This window comes from Pyrgilauda ruficollis, unplaced genomic scaffold, assembly GCF_017590135.1.
Source record: "Pyrgilauda ruficollis isolate IOZ18807 unplaced genomic scaffold, ASM1759013v1 scaffold27, whole genome shotgun sequence".
Lineage (NCBI taxonomy): Eukaryota > Metazoa > Chordata > Aves > Passeriformes > Passeridae > Pyrgilauda > Pyrgilauda ruficollis.
In genome coordinates this window covers 3,935,604-3,956,333 of record NW_024524044.1, presented here as the reverse complement: position 1 = coordinate 3,956,333, position 20,730 = coordinate 3,935,604, and the positions used below count along the sequence as shown (strand labels likewise).

At 42.9% G+C, this 20,730-nt stretch overlaps 1 protein-coding gene across 2 annotated transcripts; it reads right to left on the bottom strand.

Annotated features, from left to right (window-relative positions):
* Positions 1-340: 340 nt before the first annotated feature.
* CAV1 (caveolin 1) lies at positions 341-19,801 on the bottom strand. 2 transcript variants are annotated; one of them, XM_041471460.1, is made up of 3 exons: positions 19,638-19,801; positions 18,694-18,858; positions 341-2,688 (listed from the first exon to the last, which is right to left on the bottom strand). In XM_041471460.1, the coding sequence occupies exons 1-3, from the start codon at positions 19,665-19,667 to the stop codon at positions 2,347-2,349; spliced, it is 537 nt and encodes a 178-aa protein (XP_041327394.1). In that variant the 5' UTR covers positions 19,668-19,801; the 3' UTR covers positions 341-2,346. The 2 variants fall into 2 exon arrangements, with proteins under 2 accessions (XP_041327394.1, XP_041327393.1); XM_041471459.1 differs by lacking the exon at positions 19,638-19,801 and adding an exon at positions 19,364-19,596.
* Between the last annotated feature and the right edge of the window lie 929 nt (positions 19,802-20,730).

Sequence of the window (20,730 nt, the reverse complement as noted above, 5' to 3'; positions counted from 1 at the left end):
GGAAAAGATATGATGGACTACATTTATTTGGTATCTGCCATTTGAACATTAAAATACAGTTAACAGATTTGTAGACCATTCATAATAGCATGTTTTGTTGGGCTTTTCTGTAACAACGTGACAGGTATTGTGCAGAAAACCCATAGAAATGAACTGTCCTGTCACAAGTTACCTCCATACATGGCTGAATAAAAGCTGTCATTCCCCTATTTCCATACATTAAATGCTAAGGCTAATGAGCTTTTATTAGGAAAAATCCTGTTTCTAGTGGACTGACAAAGAAAGCTTTAAACAATTTTTGTCCATGTGACTTTCAAGGAAAAAGAAGTCAGACAGGATCTACCATTAAGCATCTTTTTATTGTAGTCTTTAATGTACATGCAGAATTTTAAAAAAAGGTGTCAGTTATATCTGTAATGCTTATAACAATAATGTAAATGTTTGGATCAGCAATGTATTTGGATTAGGGACTAAGAAATCTAAGTGAACAGACATCTTTCAGGATATACACTTTATATGGTAAATCAAGAAGGTTTCCTTTGGAGTGATTTTCCTCATAAAAAGATAAAATATTTCTTGCTTACAATCTTGGTTGTTTTTAATACTGAAAAAAAAAAATCTATAATAGTACACTCTTCATTATGTACATAGAAAAACATAAAACTATATCCATCCCAGTGTCTGTTTTAAATGCAAAAAGTAGTTAATAGCTTCGTAAATTTTTGTGCACCCTCTCCCGCCCACATTTTCCCTCCCCCACCCTCACTTAAAAATGCTGCATTTCCTAAGGTTTTCAATGCTTTGGCAGAAACAGAATGGAAGGCACTTCCATGTTAGGTAAAGCAATATGTGAAATATCAGCGCTAAATAAAAAGGCTGTAGGTGTACCAGACAGCTCCATGTTCATCCCAAGGGATGAATTTTGCACTCCTGCATGTCAAGAACTGGTTTGCTAGAGATTCCAGCTGGAGCAGGCTCAGACCCCAGCCTGGTTTACAATAAAGCTGATTAGCCTCACAGCTATTCTTACAAATGCTTCACACAAACCAATGAGGATGCAGAGAGCATCTCTGAACACAGTACTACCATGGGGGCAAAAAGCTCTTGCAGCTCACAGCATCAGAACATGTTGCAAAGGCCCCACTACTGAGCCCTTCCACTTTGCAACACGGTAGTTTCACACAACACCCTCTGTTTAAGACTTCCTGATGTGGCAGCTCAGCTAAAAATGAACAAAGCAACACACAAATGTGAAGATTCTAAAGCATCTCTTGTGATGGATAAATTTAGACTCAGCAAAGCATCCTGAAAACAATCTGTGTGCTAGTGGCAGGCTGACCTCTGCTGATAGGGAAGTTTTGAAAGCTGTAGAAAAGTTTCTCGCGGGAACAGCTCCTCTCTGGCCTCCTGTGGCTTGTTTGGCACTCCTTCATTTTCCTTTAAACTCAGGATTATCTCTGCCATATGCATTTATATTAATACTTTGCAAAAATACCCCAGATGCCAATGAGATAAGCACCTAAATGCTTGCTAAGGGATGTGTCATAAGTCACAGTCAGGAAAACATTTCTGTAATGACCAGTTTTAGCCCTCAACTGCAGTCTGCAATCCTAGCAAAGGCTGAGAAATGACTGGATGCTAACTTCCAAGACAGAATGAGACAGAAAGGCACCGACCAAAGCTCTTACACGTCAATGTCTCCAGCCTGACAAAATGTTAAATTTTCAGGACATATGCTAGTTCAGTAATATGTTTACTTAACTAATTTATCATACTGCACAATATCTGACCACGACTGTAAATAGCTGCAGTCAACTGACAACACAATTGAAAAAGAACATTCTGCTAAAACCTGCCAGCTGGTCACGTTCATTCTGCTGTGATGGCTCTGCGCTCTTTAGCCACAATAAAATGAATGGCTTTATAGTGTTGCAAAGCATTTTTGTCATTCTTCAGTATCACTGTGGATTTATCTCACAAGGAATGAAGGGTAAGATAAAAAGGCATCCAACAACACTTCAACCTCTGAATTGAACAGCCAGCAAAATAATATGCAGCTGGCATGGAGGAATAGCCCTTTAAGGTTAGTTTAAAATGCAGACCAAAGTTGGCGGGGGGGGGGGGGCAGGGGGAAGGCAAAAGAAAGGAAAAAAAATAAAAAGGCAAGTAATCCAGTAAGAATGAACAGTAGAAAAAGAAACTGAGCAAGTGATTCTTTGTTTTGGGCCAGTCCACCACCAGTTGCTGTATGTTGCTTTGGGAAACACAAAACTGGCACCAAAACACTTCAAAAAACACAAAACCTTCACCCCCTTCCTAGGCTGATGGCTCTCCTCGAATTGTCCCTCAGATCTCTTTCCGTACTGTGGCTCGGATGCTGCTGAACACTTTGCCTATGGCCTCAAAGAGCGGGTCGCAGAACGTGTGGATGCAGATGGAATAGACACGGCTGATGCACTGGATCTCAATCAGGTAGCTCCTTATGCACGGCACCACCGCCCAGATGTGCAGGAATGACAAAATGGCAAAGTAGATGCCCCAGATGAGAGCCATAGGAATACCAAAGATTGCTGACAGTAAACGATAGAACCAGTATTTCGTTACAGTGAAGGTGGTAAAACTGGCCTTCCAAATCCCATCAAAGCTGTGCGTTCCCTCTGGCTCAGCAATCACATCTTCAAAATCGATCTGCAGCAAAGAACACAAAGTCAGGTCAGTCAGACATTTGCATCAAGGGCGTATTCCAGAAACACTTTTCCTGGAGAGCCGTGGTCCCCTGCAAGAAAACACGAAGCACGTACTTCCTACACCCCCACGTGATTCAACCTATTACAACCCATGATTTAAGTAATGAATCTTCAGTAACCTTTACCCAGTGACTACCAGGGAGCCTCAATGATTAGCTCAAAATTAGACATCTAACTTCTAGATGGAGTTTTCCACTAAATGGAATACATTTTCCTCATCTCCTACAGCCCTAAGGTATGCAGTGCTCTTCTGGTCTACTTAAGGTACAAAACAGGTGAATAAAATCGTATTTCATAGTTTTGACTATTAATAAATCATTCAGAAAGTCACCTAAGGAAACAGTGCATTCCAACAGGCGTATTTTAGCACTCTCTGTTGAAATACTGACCTGTTCAGGAAGCTTAATTGTCATAATATTTCTATAAGAAAATTAACAGAATTGCAATGATGGTTCAGCTCCATGTCACACAGACGTGTTTGATATAACCCACAATGCAGGATATTTAATTTAGTCAGCACAATCAATTGCATAGGCACTGCAAACAACAGGAAAAACATAACTATTCCTCTGCAAGGAAATAAATGACGGTTTAAGTCAGATGAAAGACAAAAAAAATTGCATTCCTGGGACTGGATCCTGAAGTGAGATAATAATGCTGTCAAAAGTGAAGATTTACAGGAGCAAGGTAAGTATGACAGGGACCAGCAGCCTCAGAACTCCGGCAATTGTACCTTAGCATGCTGGAAGAAGGTGAATATACATATACTCTGTGTAAATACTGCTTATACTGTAAGAAAAGGCTCACAATCACTTATTTTAGTCGAAAATATACATATCAATTAAGAAGCACTCGTTCTTCTCTCCTGCTGAAACTTTTATCACCTCCAGGCATAAGTTACTAGCAAAGGGACAAATATAATACCACTGGACTTTCCAGCTTCTTAAAGAAAAAGGATAATTACAAGCAAAATTGTACAGTCTAGGTGCAATCTACATGAATGACTGGTAAGTCCTTGAGAGGAAATTTCTGAATTATCTGTGATATCCAACACCTTGAATGCCTAACACCAGACTGGCTTAATTGAACAAATTCACATTACTCTCTCTGTCAGTGCTTCTCTCTAGACATCCAGTCATGCAAATTACAAACCTCCTCTTTTTCTGCTACTCTGAACTAGGTTCTAGTGACCTGAAAGTCATTATTTGGGATGGATATTCATTGTCATTATCACCATCACACCTAAAGGCAGCATTTGAGTTGAAACTTGATCTCCACAGAAACCTATGTCAGACTGCATTGGCAGAGTAGATTTTCTTTTTAGAATATATAACGCAAGCAGATAAACAATCTGCTTCTGCAGCTATTCAAAAGCAAACTTTTGATTGTAGCCACATCTCATGTTAGCTCGTTTTCAAAGTGAAAGGGTGTTCTTGACTTTTTATCAAAATTTTCCTTGAAATCAGATAATAAAAATATCCCTATGATGGCAAAACCCAGGATGATGACGGTAAAAAAAAGCTGCTTCTCAAAAAATATTAATACACAAGGACTACATGGTTCAGCATAGCCCTCTTATTCTAAAACTTTAGTCAATTTATTGCATGCTTCCCACCAGCTGTAATCCTTGGCAAAGGTAACCCAGCCATCATAGAGGTTCAAAGCATTGAGGGCTAGTCAATGTCATATCTAAAGTCTTTTTATTAATTTCAGTTGTAGTGGAAATGCCATCTTGTGTTATTTCAACTAGCTGATAAGGGAAATATTAGATCTCATATAGAAAAAAAGTTTTAATTGAGCTCCATCAGCCTTTTCATGGTTGCATCTTTATTTTAGCCAAATGAGACCTATTTTTATCAGAAATGCATTTTTTTGGCAAGCAAAATGAAGCTGTAGTTTAATGTGAATTTTCTAGAATTTTTAAAATAGATAAAATTAGCCCATAATTTGACAACTTTCAAAGTAATTCATTGTAATTAAATGGAAAAAGGAAGCCAATAAACTCACTGGTTTTCAAATCAAATAGTAAACTTTCTGTAATTGTGATTCTCAGTAACTAATATTTTTCGCCTGTTGTCTTCAACAAAATGTCCATGGAGAGCTGAGGAGCTGACAGAAGAATCATGGCATATACCATTTCCAGATGGACAGCCCTGTACTCCTTCCAGGAGATGATGCTAATATTAGAACATTTATGATATATCTTTAGTCAGGATTTCCCAGCTCAAGTCATACCCTGTTGTCCTAAAAGTACTCAGGAATGAATCTGTCTGTGAGATAATAGCGATGTATTCACAACACCAGTCATTATCAAGAGATTAGCTTCTTGGAGCAATTTCAACAGCTCTCAGAATGTTTCTAACAATGCAGAGGAGTAGAAGAGATGGCCCTTAGGAATGGAAGCTGATGTCACACTACTGTGTCTGCCCATTTCATTATTCCTCAAATTCCGTTTCACATTACTCTAGTTTGAATAGGGGAACTTGTGAGTGAAAAGAAAAAAATGGCCTGACAACTTAAACTTTTAGCTGAATACAGTGTTAAAATGAAGCTGTTATCTTCCCCAGAGCTGCAAGGACATTATGAAACATAAGAACACTGTGTACATGCCAAGAAAGTCCAGCTACGCCTGGCACGTCAACCTCTGCAGGGCTGTCCAAAACCAGACTTACCTGCAGCAATGTCTAAATAAAGACAGGCAAGGAGTTGAGGTAATCTGGGCTCTTCTACTCATGTGCTAACCGAACACTGCCTGGGAAACACTATTTATTCGCTCTTCAAGCAGAACAGATAAGTCGTTATCTGCAGGAACTGAGATATCACTCAGCTTCTTCCTGCAGTAAACCACTCCCATGAAGGATCCGGATTTTAACTTGTAGGGATCAGTTCTCCACAGGCCGCAGGTGGAACAGGTGACTGGATGCATTTTGCCTTGCTATAGATTACACTTACATCACTCAGATTACTCAGTCCCTCCTACTACTCTCCTCTGGTTTTGAGTTCAGCAGCACTCCCTGACGGTGAGTGTCATCAGATTGATAAAGGGTGTCCAACTGAAGCGAGTAAAGTAAAAATAGGACTGACAGGAGAAAATATGATCCTACAGAAGAAAGACGCTGTCATTTCTGGTAATGAATCGAATTGTTTTGCAAGTATAAGACAACATTTTTAGGGTATTGTTCTCAAGGTCACTTTTGTCATAGCATCATGTGCATGTAGATCTGTGAACTCTCATTTTATCTACATAAAGGTTTTCTTAGGTTGTGCACAGGTCTTGTTTAGTAGCTTGCATGCTCCTTATGTAGTCTGTTCCTCCAGAGCTGTCAGGATGTGCTGTGAAATCACACTGAGGCCGTTGCCAAGCTAGTGAAAATACGTGCACATTCACTTGTGACACCAGAGAAGTACAGGAAATTTGGTTTGACCCTCTAAAGGATGCTAATCACCTGCTCTAGCCTTCTGTTTCAGACTGAACTATTAAACACTATCAACTCCTGCTCCATGCCTACAATGCACTTCCTGACTTCAGCTATTCTTTGTTTCCTACTATTCAGTTTGGTAAAGCCAGTTTTTACATTGCTTGAAGCTTTTGTCTGATTCTGCTATGAGAATTAATGCAGCTCCTTTTGCTCTGCACATGTTTATTAAACTTCTATCAGGAAACTGAGGAACCTGCTTTGATTCTAAAATAGATTTATTTACAAGAAAGGGAAATGGTATGGGATTTATTTACAAGATTTATTTACAAGAGAGGGAAAATGTCTATTTAAAGATCAGAACTATTAATCAAAAAAGCTTAGCAGTGTGAAGTTATCGTCTGACTCAATAATATATGCTATGAAATCAGCTGACCTGCTGACCTTGTCACTTCAAGTCCCTATGTATCAGAAGCTGGCTGGCTGGAAAGGTATATTAAATGCCAGGCTCGAATCACCTGCTTACCACTGTGCTTCTCAAAACTTTGTTCTTTGAGGTTTGTAATATTCATTACATAGAAAAAATTGCTGTGCTTGGTCTGTCAGAAAAAAAAAAAATATTTTTTATTTAGACCACCAGCATTAGGCTTTGACCTACATTTCTGTGACTGTAACTATCACAATTCATACCTTTGTGTGTGGTAGCTGCATGCTGCCGCTGTGCTCACAGCACACAGTTCACATAGCCAGGCACCACCCCTATTCCACTCCAGAGGAACCCAAACAAGTGCTGAGAATGCCTAAATTTTTGTGTGCTTTCAATATCTCTTGGAGTCAGTAAGAGGAGGCTTAGACCCTTACTGTATCTCTATTGACTGATCACTAATATGTCCAGGCAGGCAGAACACTTAAATATGCACACAAATGAAAAATGTTAATTGTCCCACTGATGTCAATATGCTTATATGCTCTGCCAGACCAGGGCTAAAGTGTAGGCTGAATGTACACAGAAAAGAGCCATAAGCTAGTTTTCTTTACATTTTTATGCCCAGAGTGTGGAAACTATCTTTACTGCTTACCCTGGGCTGTTTTTAAACAGGTTTTCTCTATTCCAAGACCGTAAGTATAATACTGTTTCACTGTATTAAAACATGTCCTTGCAAGGCATGAGGCAAATATGTTTTGGTTTTTTTCTGTTGTAATAAATGCAATTTGTAAAATTACCAAATATATCCAATGTTCTTTAAAGAAATATTAACGTAAGAGAATGCATAAAATATTACAAAATGACAAGCCTTTCTATGGCATGGGTAACATTTGGAAGGTGATGTTAAGGACAGATGCAACACTGTTCTTATGTTGGAGAAGGCTGTGATGTGCATTATTAAAAATAAGAAAATGTGTGAGCATATGAGATTATTATTACATTAGCACTTCCACACGCTATTTGGAACTCAAAAATTCCCACTTACAGTGCCTGGAGAAGAAAGACATCACAGCAGCTGAAATAAAAGTTCACCAATAAACTCACAACCTTTCTGTTAAATCACTGATGCCAGTTAAGCATTTATGTATTTCCTTGATCCTTTGGAATACCACATTACCACATATGATGCTTGTCTTGACTGCTTGTCCTGACTGCTGCCACAGTTTAACAGAAAATGATGAAAAAGTTTATATTGTTTCTACTGAATCTGCAGGAAAGAGGATGGGGACTTACAGGAGAAAGCTGCCCTTCTCCCTTCCCTCCCAGACACCCAAAAACTCATTCATCCTTTTAAGAGCACTGTGTTATCTCCATCTGGCAAGCCTGTAGCTATGTAGGAAAGCTGGCACTTTGTTCCTGAACACACAGAGCTTCATGATTCCTAGATGGTCTACTTCCTCACCAATCAGTGTTCCTGAACACACAGAGCTTCATGATTCCTAGATCTACTTCCTCACCAATCAGGTCTCAACAGCAAACATTACGTGATCTCAAGTGTTTACTAAAGCAAAAACTCATTCTGTCCCACAGTATTTAGACAAACCTCGAGCAAAAGGGTGACTACAAAACACGCACATCTAGCAGTGTTTTGTTCCCTCACAAAACAAGAAATCACCTTGAACCTTGGTATTGATGGCAAGCATCTAACAAGGGAACCCCAAGAGTCCCCCCAGGCTGGGTTGCAGCATGATTAGGCTTTGCCAGTCAACCTCAAACTCTGGTCTACTTCCTCACCAATCAGTGTTCCTGAACACACAGAGCTTCATGATTCCTAGATCTACTTCCTCACCAATCAGGTCTCAACAGCAAACATTACGTGATCTCAAGTGTTTACTAAAGCAAAAACTCATTCTGTCCCACAGTATTTAGACAAACCTCGAGCAAAAGGGTGACTACAAAACACAAAAAAAGATGCCATGGCTGCAGATGGCTAGGATCAGAGCTGTTGTGTAAGAGTCACTGAGTGCAGAAAAAAATTACAAACAAGTATTTCCAAAGTGAACAAAAGCCTAAACAAGCAAGCAGAACTGTTGCACTCCAGTTACTTGCACAAACTGACCAATGAATTTGCTCTACCTTTCCTGTCTCCCTGTGCCTGCTTTCCACAGTATGGCAAGAAAAGTGTTCTGCTGGCAGATCCCTTAATGGAAATAGTGAATCTTTCCTGAGCGCTACAGAGTATGCCAGAAAAGCAAACAATGCTTTAACAAACAAGGACATTCATGTTGGAAAGTGGAATTGAAGGACTGCACTCTTCTAGCCAAAGAAGAAAGCCAGTCTGGTCAGGAGTGACTCCTACTGCATGCAAAACAAATACTCAAATGCATTATGAAAATGTGTAAACGATGCCACGGCAAATGGTAATTGCAGATCACCATTTCACAAACTGAAAATCATAGAAAAAAGAAAAAAAAATTGCTTCTATTTACTGAGAGAACAACGTCCTGCTCCCTGCCTGTGCTGGTTACATACCAGAAAAGCCCTGCTGATGGTCTTTGCTTCATCAGATGGGCAGACTCACCAAAACCTGCGGAAGTACTCGTGAGAAAAACGTGATTGATGCCAATGGGTCAGCATTGTAGCCACCAGCTGTTCTCCAGAGATCTCTTCCTAAAGCCCTTGCCTCTCCTGTTGCAACACAGGCTGGCAGAAGGAAAGACAAGCATCCTCAAGGAAAGATCTGCCCTCTGCCACACAGCAAAGCTTCCTGTGCAGGTGGGGATACCATGTCAGCTAGTTCCTTGACAAATGTCTTGATGTTGTTGGAGTAAGCAGTCAGAAAATAAAATTAGTGTTTTCCTCCCTGGAAACTGTGTTGCTGGGAGGTTATTGCAGCTTCCCCAAAGAGAAACTCTTAAGAAACTTTCCTTGTTTTTATTATTTGGTTCATGTTTCACAGTTCCTTGTTTGATACAGCTATTTTAGCAAAGAACCTTAATACATTTATGTATATCCACATACATCTGTCCATCTGTATGTTTAAAGAGGTATATTTATGAGCATGAACACCAGTGTGAAGTTTTGACTACACTAAACACAGAAATTTTTTCCTTTATTTCACTGGTGCCTGGAGCACAAATGAATCCAAAAGCCTTAATAAAAGACATTGTGTAAACTGATGTTATATTTTAAATTATATTTAATAAATATAAATATGACAGATTTCTATTTTATTATGCTTACATACTATTAAGGTAATAAGCTGCATAACTTTTTAAAACTTAGTCTAACCTTATCATTCCTAAATTTAGGCAGTAATGGGAAGTGGAAATGTAGTGATCTCAGACTCTTTAGTAGTACATGGAGAGACAGGGACCCTTGGAGGTTGTTTTAGAGCTGGAAACCACTTTTTTCTCTTTATAGTTTGTAAAGGGAGTCTAAGGAGAGGAGATTCTTGATTATATTTTCACCTTTCCCCTCATTTGTACCTGAACCATGCTTATTGCTGACAGTGATGCAGTGATGCCCAGCTGCCTCTCTTTTCCTTTAAAAATAAACTTGTCCCAGCATTTGTACTGTTAGAAGCTTGTCTTTCTTATGGAAGAGCTTAAGTTATTCATCCTTAAATATATTTCTTTAATATTTCATAAAAATCAAGCTACTTTATAGTTCTGCTGCTGTCATAAACTGTGTGAGAACAGCAATGGGACTGAGTGCAAGCTTGCTGATGACATTGAGCTGTGTGGTGAAGCTGATACTCTGGAGGAAGGGATGCCTTGACAAGCTTGAGAGCTAGGCACCTGTGAGCCTCATGAAGTTCAACAAGGCCAAGTGAAAGGTCCTACACCTGTGCCAGGGCAGTCCCAACCACAAATACAGGCTGGGTAGTAACTAGATGGAGAGCAGCCCTGCAGGGAAGGACTTGGGGATGTTGGCTGATGAGCAGCCCAATAGGATCTGGCTTGCAGCCCAGAAAGCTGACAGCACCCTGGGCTGCATCAAAAGAAACAGGCTGAGGAAGGTGATTCTCCCACTGTGCTCTCACAAGACCTCAGCTGGAGTACTGTGTCCAGCTCTGGGGCCTCCAAGATGAGAATATGGGCCTGTTGGAGCAAGTCCAGAGGAGAGACAAAAAGTAGATTAGAGGGCTGGAGCACACCCTCTGTGAAGACAGGCTGAGAGACTTGTGGTTGTTCAGCCTGAAGAAGAGACTTGGAGTAATAAATAAAGTGGGCTATAGAGGGACTTTTACAAGGGCATGTAGTGACAGGACAAGGAGGAATGGCTTTAAACTGAAACAGAGTAGGTTTAGATTAGATATTAGGAATATTAGGAGAGGCAGTGGAACTGTGCATGCCCCAACCCTGGAAGCGTTCAAGGCTGGGATGAGGAGGCTTTGTGCAACCTGATCTAGTGAGTGGCATCCCAGCCCATGGCAGGGGCTGGAGCTGGATGATCTTTAAGGTCCCTTCCAACCCAGACCTTTCTATGATACTTGAATTTGGACTTCATAAAACAGTTGATGATTTTATGGCTGAGCTCTATGTGAGATCCCTGATCTTGAGGAAAACTGATTCTTTTTTTGTAGTATCTGTTTGAATTCCAAGAAGGGATTTCAAAGTTGAAGGAGGAAATGTTGCAATCCATCTATGAGACTCCCTTAGGCTTTTTCTGGAAGTCAGAATGTAAATTCAGCACAACAGGAGTTTGGACAGAGAATGTGATGCTTTCACCTTCAGCTGTGAGAATGCCTTCTCACTTCTTATCTATGAAGTTGAATTTATCAGTTCCTATTTGTTTAACTATAAACAAACTCCACCCTTGTACATCCCCACTAACATCTAGAGCACAGCTCCTACATCTTGAATAAAATAATATTTTATCAATTAATGAGCTCATTAAAATGGGACAGTGGCATGAAATTTTTTTTTGATTGCTCATGTAATCTGGTAACAATTTCTGACAAGAATGATACTGCACAAAGTTCAAAATTTTTTGAAACTTTTTCAATTTTTAATTTTTTTTTTTAATTTTTAGACATTTTTTGAATCAAAAGACATTTTCCTAAGAAATCTGTCATGAAAATATAAAGAGACTAATGGCATAAAACCTGCCTCCTCAATAAATCAAATGAAATTAAATGGCATAATTTCTCTTTCATGTTCAAAATAAGCAACCCTTTTAAAGTCCAAGATGGGTTTTATAACTGTCATTTGTCTGGAAAACAAATATGGTAGTTCTGGATCAAAAAGCTCAGAAAATCAGTTACTAGATATAGACTTCATGCTGGTGTTTATGAGAAGGGTATTTGAGAGCTGTGGGAAATACAAACTTAGTTTAGAACTGTATCTGAGATCATAATTGTTTCAGAATCACCCAAGTTCATTTGTATTTTCTTCTTTCTGTTGCCTAAAATACAACCAAGATAAAATTTCCTCACTGGGGACCTCATTGGAACACTATTCTACTGTACACAATTATTCATTTTTCCCCTGGAGAGTTTTGCATTTCAATATATTTTGTTTTAGATATCCATACTCTATGCAAGAAGACAGTGTTTCTATCCACATAATGGGCTAAAAATTCCAAAATCAATTCAAATTGTTCTTAATATTTTCAAACATATGATCTAAATTCTGTTGAAGTTATCAGAATTGAAAAGTATTTGCCTCTTTTGAATTTGAGATAGTGTCCAATAAATTCTAACAAAAGAAACAGCCATGCTGAATCATTTGCTCTGTCTCCATGGCCATCAAATTTTTTATGGAGTTATGAGTCATGTTCATCATGCCAAGCAAGAAGGCTGTGCATAAGGCTTTAATAATACCATGAGTTTAAATGCGAACACAGTTTTTTGAGAAAGAAGCTTTCATTAGAACAGATGCCATTATTAGCTGTACTCTTATGGACATTCAGAAATTCCATGTCTGAGAACTGATTGATGCGCAAGAAAAGTATTTTTCAGAACTCCTCAAACCTCGGTCAGACCTTGTATAAACTGGCATTCATAATGATTCAAGTTTTTTATCTCATACTCCTAGACAAGCCTTGGAAGAAATATTTGAAACAGAATTGAATCATGTGGTCAGCCAAAGTCAAACATTTGAATTTGCTTGCATTTTAAATCTAAATCCCATAGCTTGTTAATAGGACACAGCATTACAGAACCATTTCATTTCATTAGTTGTTTTGCACAAGTAAGGTGTCCTGTCTAAGCTACAAGTATCATCAACTGAGAGAAGCATGCCCCCTGAGAGCACTGCTTCTCCTGTCCTGTGGTTAGAGTTAAACACTGCGATGTGAATCCGCCTCCAGAGGCACCACACTTTGGTCACTGCCCAGAGCAAGAGCCCAGGTGACAAGCTTGGATTAGAACACATACACACACACATATACTCGTGTATTTATGTATTCATATGGACTTTTTAAAACTTAAACATTTGTCTATGTTCTTGTGACTTTTAACAATTTCTAAAAGTAAAGGGTCTGCACTAAATTTCATTTAATTGCTTATTTCAGAAATAGCACCTGATTGAGCTCTGCTTTTCTCTCATTTTACTATGTTGAAGAGCAGACCTGTGTTCCTCTCAGGTTGACACCTGTTGTCACATCTGACTGACAGCCCACCTTAGGTCTCCCATTCAAAAAGAGCATGGGGTGACACCTGCTATCCTTCCAGGAGGTTCTCAGGTGTGGGGATGGGAAGTGCTCTGACCAGTCATCTCTCTGTGCATCTTACACTGTGCTCAGTACAACAGGGAGGGACCTTATTCATGAAAAATTACATAAAATGTAAAGTACTTTTGAAAAACCCTCTCTTTTTATTATGAGGCAGAAATTGTAAATAGCTTCAAAAGCATGCCTGAGTAATACTTTCCTCCCTAATGAGTACATAAGGGTATTACAGTATTTGTCAACATCTGACTAAAAATTCCAGACTTTTCCTTGCAGTAAGCTGAATTGCCCTCAACTGCATTAGTTTTAAGTGGAAGACATTAATACGGAACTTTTTGAAACTTGGTACAAAAGCTCTGCATCCGCACATCTGTAGCCAAGTACTAGATTTTTTTTTTTTCCAGAGCAAAAAGGACTCCTATATAACCAACAGCAGATAGACACCACTTGTTTAAAACAGAATAATAATTATGTTCTAGATGGTAGACCAGCCACAGGCCTTTCTTCCTGGCACATCACTGTAGGAAAAAATGGTAAGCTGGCTGCAGATGTGATGACTGCACAGTGGCTCCTCACTAGTAAAAGTGAGAATTAGATTTTGTAGGGCTGGCTGCAAGGTCTGTCCCCATTCTCAGCAAGGAGAAAGAAGTTGGTGAGAAGAGTAATCTGTAGGAGAGCTGGCTTCCTCCTCTGTGTTTCCCAAATTCAGTAAGCTCTGTGCAGACTTGACCACAGGTATGTTGAGAAAGTTTGAACTCTAATACTCTAAGGCTGCAATTTAGCCTTACTCTGAAAAACACAAATACTGTGTTGGGAAACAAGAAAAGTAAAGCCTGAACTTCAGGCACCTTCATGTGAGTCCTGGGTCCTTGGGGAATGAATGACAGAAAAAAGCAATAAGCTTTCCACCCTGTTTGTTGTGTCTCATCACAAATAAAACCTGCGGGACACAAGTCTAAGAGCAGAACTGCCCGGTGAAGGACATATGAAACAGATAAAACTATGGCCAACCACCTGTATAATCACCAGCAAGACTCCTGGAGAGCTCCCACATGCACAGAGGCAAACTCTTTCTCCCTTACTAGATTCCCTCCTTGCCCCCTGCCTGACCAGCCACCTTCACAAGCCAGTGCCTGAAAGAATGGAACCACTAGTGCACATTGTCCCACTGTCTAGGTGATGTATGAGGACAGTTGTGTGAGGAAGAAAATCTTTTCTTTCTGCTCTCCACTGAAAAACTTGGGGGAAAAAAAAGGGAAATTCTATTGATTTTTACTAGTTTGTGCTTCCTCCTGTTCAGAGCTGTTACTTCCACTGTCTGCACACCTCAGGTTCCATAAGGCCTTGTTCACATCCCTCTCTGAACAGAAATCCAGTCATTTGCCCCATTTTTCTGGAAACCTCCCAGCACTAAGCTTCCACTTGGTAGTTAATTCAAAGACAAACCATAAGCAAAGTCACCAACAGCTTTGATGCAAAGCTGCTCCATGTGTGTAGTTTTCATAGAAGGATCTTGACTGGGTTTCTGCCCCTTGCTTGGATCCCCACCCTAAGGCTGCCTGCACCACACATCTGCTGCAGGGGAAGCTGGGCAGATGCTCTGTGCTGCAAATCAAGGGAACGTGCCTCTTGCTTCTCACAAGAGAAGGTTATTTTTAAAATGTGCTATGGGAAGTATTTGAATACAGACAACACTGAGGCCTTTTAGAGAGCTGCTTACAGAGCAGATTCCTCATCCTCTGTCTAATCATTTCTGTTTCATGGCTGACTGATTTGTCCCCAGTTTCCATGCTGTTGTGCCTCATAATCAAATGGCAAGAAATGCATAAAATAGCAGGTAAAAAGCAGAAAGTTCTGAATCTAGAAAAATGCAATGGCTTTAAACAAAATTGAGCTCAGCCTAAGCCATACTCCTGGCATTACAGGACTCCTACACTTTTTTTTCTCTGACTTTCAGCACTTAAGACTGCAGTCCCCTTCAGTTAGTTTAACACTCTGCCTGGAAGTTTTACAGTCAAAGTAAAAACGGCAGATGCATGTCAGAAGGGGACTACAGACTGATGGCTAAGGCAGGGACTGAATCTGTGTATTTTCACCCCAATCCAAGCCTGTCCCCTAGGTACTGGGTGTGAATTTTATTGCTATGTCTAATAGACTGAATCTGAACCCTGTGGTCCATATAAATGCAAATTGTGGCAAAAATCCTCTCTCTACTCTGCAGGTTGGTCTATCTACGAAATACTTAAAATAAAAGTTATTCTTATTTATCCTTGTAACAAAACAGAAAATGTTAATTTACAATGCTATTTTGTACACACGCTGCTGTTTTTATGATGTAAAATGGATCCTGTCTGGTCAACATCAAATTCATTTTGGTATATTCCTATGTCTTGATATGACTATCTTCACTACCAGGAGCTCACTTGCTGACATAGAGGCAGTACTGGTATTCTGGCTGTTTGCAGTTTTTCGGTGAATGCGTTGAACCACAATTATTTCAAAAGGACAAACTGAAAAGCTTGTTTTTCCCATTCCTATATTCAGCGAGTTTATTTTAGACGGAATGTAACAAACTTCCTTAATCTTTGTCTCTGTGGGAGGCAGAGAGGGCAGGATAGGCTTTGTAGGTTTCAGCTTAAGTCCATTATGTTTTTTTTTTTCCGTCAGTGGTCTCCCTCTTTTCCCATCAGGGTCTTTCTTTCATTAGGTTAGGTTGTGGACAGCAGAATTCTGACTTGCTTGGGAGCAATGACTCATCCTCAGAAGGTTTGGTTGCTTTGGGGACTTCTCCTGTTGACATATGCAACAAACTGTGATGCAGTGCTGTTCATGAGCTCTGGCATTACCTGTCTACTCAGCTGCTCCTCCATGGGTAGAAGAAAAAAGAATTGCTCTCTCCTTTTTAAAACCATCCATTTTTAAGGCAGTTTTGTACCATTAGGTACACAGATGATTTTTTTTGTAAACAAATAACAATTTAATGCCTTTTCATTTTTATACGGCTCCTTAAAGACACAGGCTGCTGTGATAATTCTTAGCATGGATCCAGAAATATGACCATGGCTTGTCATATTCAGCAACTTCAAGTTGTGTTGAAGTCTGGAATTTGAATTTACTCATGACCTTGTTAAATTGTCTGCACATAGCATGAATCATTTTACAGATACACATTCAGGATCCAGAGTTCGCCCTCTTGATTCTCTGGAAACAATACAGGATCTTTCTTTTTCAATAACGGTCTTCATTACAACAAACGTGGTGAATTGCACACACTCTGACACTGCTGGCCACTAAGTTCACTAAGCAAGCGAGTTAGTGGCTTAGTCACCCACTACAACTGGGCAGCTCCCATTTTTCCTAGGGTCTGACAAACCCAGATGACAGCATCCTCAATTTTCACATTGCAGTGGTGTATTCCCCTCTCCATCTTTCCAGGCTGCAGTGTGATCTGAGGAATGGTTGTTAGGCCTTGGCTTTGGAAACACCACCTGGGCTCAGCTCTTTTTAAGCTTACCAGAAACACTGTCTGCTCCCAGGCATTGCTAACAAGCTGATGTTTTCCTTATGACCACCCTTGGAAAATATTCCTCCTGCCTGAATGGCACAACATTCCTGTTGTCACACCTTCGGATAAAGTGCCGACCTAAACTGCGGCCAGGATGAAACACTGTTATGACCAAAGCCCAGTCTCTTGCAAGCCTATAAACAGCAGTCCAAAATGGGGCCATTTGAGCTCTCCTGGACTGCAGCAAGCTACCACCAGCAACCTCCCTCTGAGTGAGATGCCTCTCAGAGCCTCATGCATGGAAGACCACTGAAACAAGCTGCATCCTGGGCCAATATGCAGACTCCTCAAGGCCCAATCCTTTGCCCATTGGGAAGTGCAAAAGCATCCAAAGTGAGTATTTCATTGATCTCTGGCGGGAATTTTTCACAGGCAACTTGCTTGCACTGACTCTTCCTGTCTGTGTGCATGCTCCTGCACATATGCTACAGCAAATCTGGGAGAAATACTGCTTTCTTAGATGTCTGAGTACCTTGGGTATCTAAATTAGTTAGGCTAGTGAGTAAGGTTAGGTTATAGTTATAAACTTACTTAAATGCTATTAAGTATTGTTCTTTTGCTAAGTTGTTAAACATAAGTTATAAGCTAAGTGTTGCTAAGTGTTGTTCTTCTGCTGAGTTGCTAACTTCAAAGTTACAAATTAGGCTAAACGCTCTTCAATGTTATTCTCAGTAAACTGCTAATGTTAGGTTTAGTCATAAATTAAATTCAAGCTATAAGTTAGGTATAAGTGTTCTTCCTATGTTAAATTGTTAGGCTTAAGGTATAAGTTAATTACTGTTAAGTTAGAGTGTTGTTAAGCTTTCAGGCCCTGTTCCTTTTTATCCTTGCCTGCACTGTCTTTTGTCACACACACATACACCCCTAAGCACACGCACACACACACCCAGATAGTTCTCAGTTAATTTCTGTTTGGATTGCCTGGATTTTGTTTGGTTTTGTTGTTGCTTGTTTTCCCTTGTTGTGCCTTGGCTGTCCTGTAAGTAGTAGAGTGAATCTTGCCAATGAACTTGTCATGCTTTGCCACTTAATATTAAATCTGACTTTTGCTCACACCCTTGCCAGTGATTTTTTAAGTGATCTCAAACACTCTTGTTCGTAACACACGTGGATTGTACAAATTTGTCTGTATAAATTCTTCTTCTACAAGAAAACCTATCTCTGTGATATTTCTGACCAAAGTGACTTCAAGCAAAAATCTCCATCGACCCTGACTTGTCAAAGCAGTCAAACTGATTTATAAACCCAAGCAAAAAAAAAACTAGGCAAGGGCACAGTTAGATTTTGCTTAGCTTATCATCTTTTGGAAGGCAGGAAAAACACCAAAGAGAACAAAACAGAGCAAGGACACAAATCCAAGCGCCACCAGAATCTCCGATTTTGCACCCGCCAGGCTTAGGGAGGGCGATCTGGTTTGTGACATCTCCCCGCCCTGCCTCCGTGCGTGCCTCTGGGAAGGAAAATCCTTCCGACGGTGTTACACAAGGTCACGCAACTCATCCCGCGCTCCCTGGGCGGGACGTCCCGGCTGCAGAGCGGGCTGCCGGCACACCCCGCGGCGGGACCCCGCGGCCGCGGCCAGCCCAGCCCGGTGCGCCCCGGGACAGCGCGGCCGGCCCGAGAGAGGACCAGCCCCGCTGCGCACCCGAGCGAGGGGCTCCGCAGGGCTGCCCTGGCTGCTGCCCGCCCCTCTCCTGCCCACTCCGCCTTTTCTTTAAAAAAACCAAAACACCGATCAGCCCCTGGCCCGTTCCCTCCTGTAGCAGGTGGTTCGCGGGCATCAGCAGCCCTGACAGTGCCCGCGTACCCTGCCTCGGCAGGACTTGGTATCGCCCCCCGCGACGCCCCGCCTCGGTCCCTCACCTTCACCACGTCGTCGTTGAGGTGCTTGGGGTCTCGGTTGACCAGGTCGATCTCTTTGGTGTGCACGTCGTGCACCGCCTTTTCGCTCAGCTCATCTGCCATCATCTTGTTGTTGGGCTTGTAGATGTTGCCCTGCTCCCGGACGGGCGCCGTGTACAGAAAGCCCTGCGGGGAGCAGAGGGAGCGCGGGCGGGAGGGAGAGCCCAGTGAGGCGGGGAGGGCAGGGCCGGGCCGGGCCGGTCCGCGCCGCGCAGGAGGGCGGGCTGGGGAGGCGGCCCCGGGTCCCGCGGGCAGCGGGATCCAGGCTGCGGGGCGGCCCTCGCCCGGCTATTTAACCGCGGCCGCGGGCGCACACCACACCCCCGCCGTGCCAGGCGCCGGTCCCGCTCCCGCCGCCAGGCGGCCCCGGCCCCGCGGCGTTGCCCCAGGGCGGGGCGGGTGGCCCCTCGGCGGGGTGGGCGCTGGCGAGGCCCCGCGGGCACGGCAGGGAGCTTGCGGGGCTCCCCGCGCAGCGCCCTGCCCACACCGCCCTGCCCATACCGCCCTGGCCGCGCTGCCCTCGCCCTACCGCCCCCGCTGCGCTGACCTGAGCACGGTGCCCGCACCGCCCTGTCCTCACTGTACTTGCCCCTCTCTCTATACCGCCCTTCATGCACGGCCATCACCGTACCCTCTCCATCCCGGTGCTGTCGCTGTAGAGCTTTCCATACGTGCTCCTCCCGCACGGCAGCCAGCAGCCCTCCTCCCTGCGCCCCGCTGGACACGAGCGCCCCGGCTCCCCGTGACCCGCCGTCCCTGCCCGCAGGTGCCCGGCCGTCCGCCCTCCTGCCGCCGAGCCGCCCCTCGCCCCACTCCTCCGACGGCTCAGGGAGCCTGGGGCTCCGAGCCGCTGCAGGCAGCCGGCGGCGGGGCAGCATCCCGGCCCCATGCCCCGGTGGCCCTACCTCCGAGTCTACGTATTTGGTGCCGGACATGCTGCCGCGGGCTGCTGACGGATCTGCAGCGAGTTACTTTGCCCTGTGACTTGTAGGAGCGGAGGCAGGAAGACTCCGCTCTGCGGAGCGGCCGGCCGGGGGAGGTAGCTGCGAGGAGGGCTGGCCGCTGGCCAGGGCGGCTGCCTGCCTCCGGCTGGGGTGGATGACAGCGGCAGCACGGCCCCGCACACGGCAGGGCGGCCGGGAGCCGCCGAGGGTGGGAGGGGAAAATAGCCCTGCCCCGGCAACCTGGGAGCTGGCGGACCCGGTCCCGGATGCCCGGGCCACGCCGTGCGGACACAGGGGCTCGACAGGGAGAGGGACAGGGTCCCGTCCGCCTCGTCCGCCCTGTCCCTGCTGCCCACGACCCCCGCCAGTGGGTCCCCGCCGCTGGGTGCCGGGGCGACAGTGGCTGCTGCGGCAGAGCCACCTGGGCTAGATGAAGCAAGGAAGCAGTGAGGAGATGGAAAACTTTAGTTGTGTTCGGCGTCCAGAGCGAGCGAGGCGTTTGCCGGGCTCCCCCCTCCCGGCATTGACAAGAGTTTACACAGAAGCATCGCTACTCCAGGAACAATTGTGGAAACTTGGATATCCTTGGGATGAGGAAAAAGCGATTTTTCTCAACTGGTTCATTTCAAAACTATGCAAATATTTAACAGTTCTGCACTTTAACACTGCTTTATTTTTCCTGAGAAGAGATTGATCCGTGCATATCTGCCATGCATATTAACCACTGGGATTAACTTTTAAGGGGGAATGGTGTGACACCGTCTTGCCATGCTGTGTTCTCAAGGTTTTTTTGTAAGCTCAGGGACATATGTAGGTGTAAACGGTATAAATATAAAAATTCATCACTGTATTCAAGATGGCTCAGGTTAAGGTTGCAGCATCACTATACATTTAAAAAATGTATATTTCACTTTTTTGTGTGTGCATGAGTTTGGAGCCATTAGTTTTGTGTTAGGAAATCAGACTATGGTGACAGATTTATAACATTAACAGAAAAATTGTGACCTTAGTGTTATGCCATTTAGCACAGAATTGCAGCAACAGAAGTAGAAAA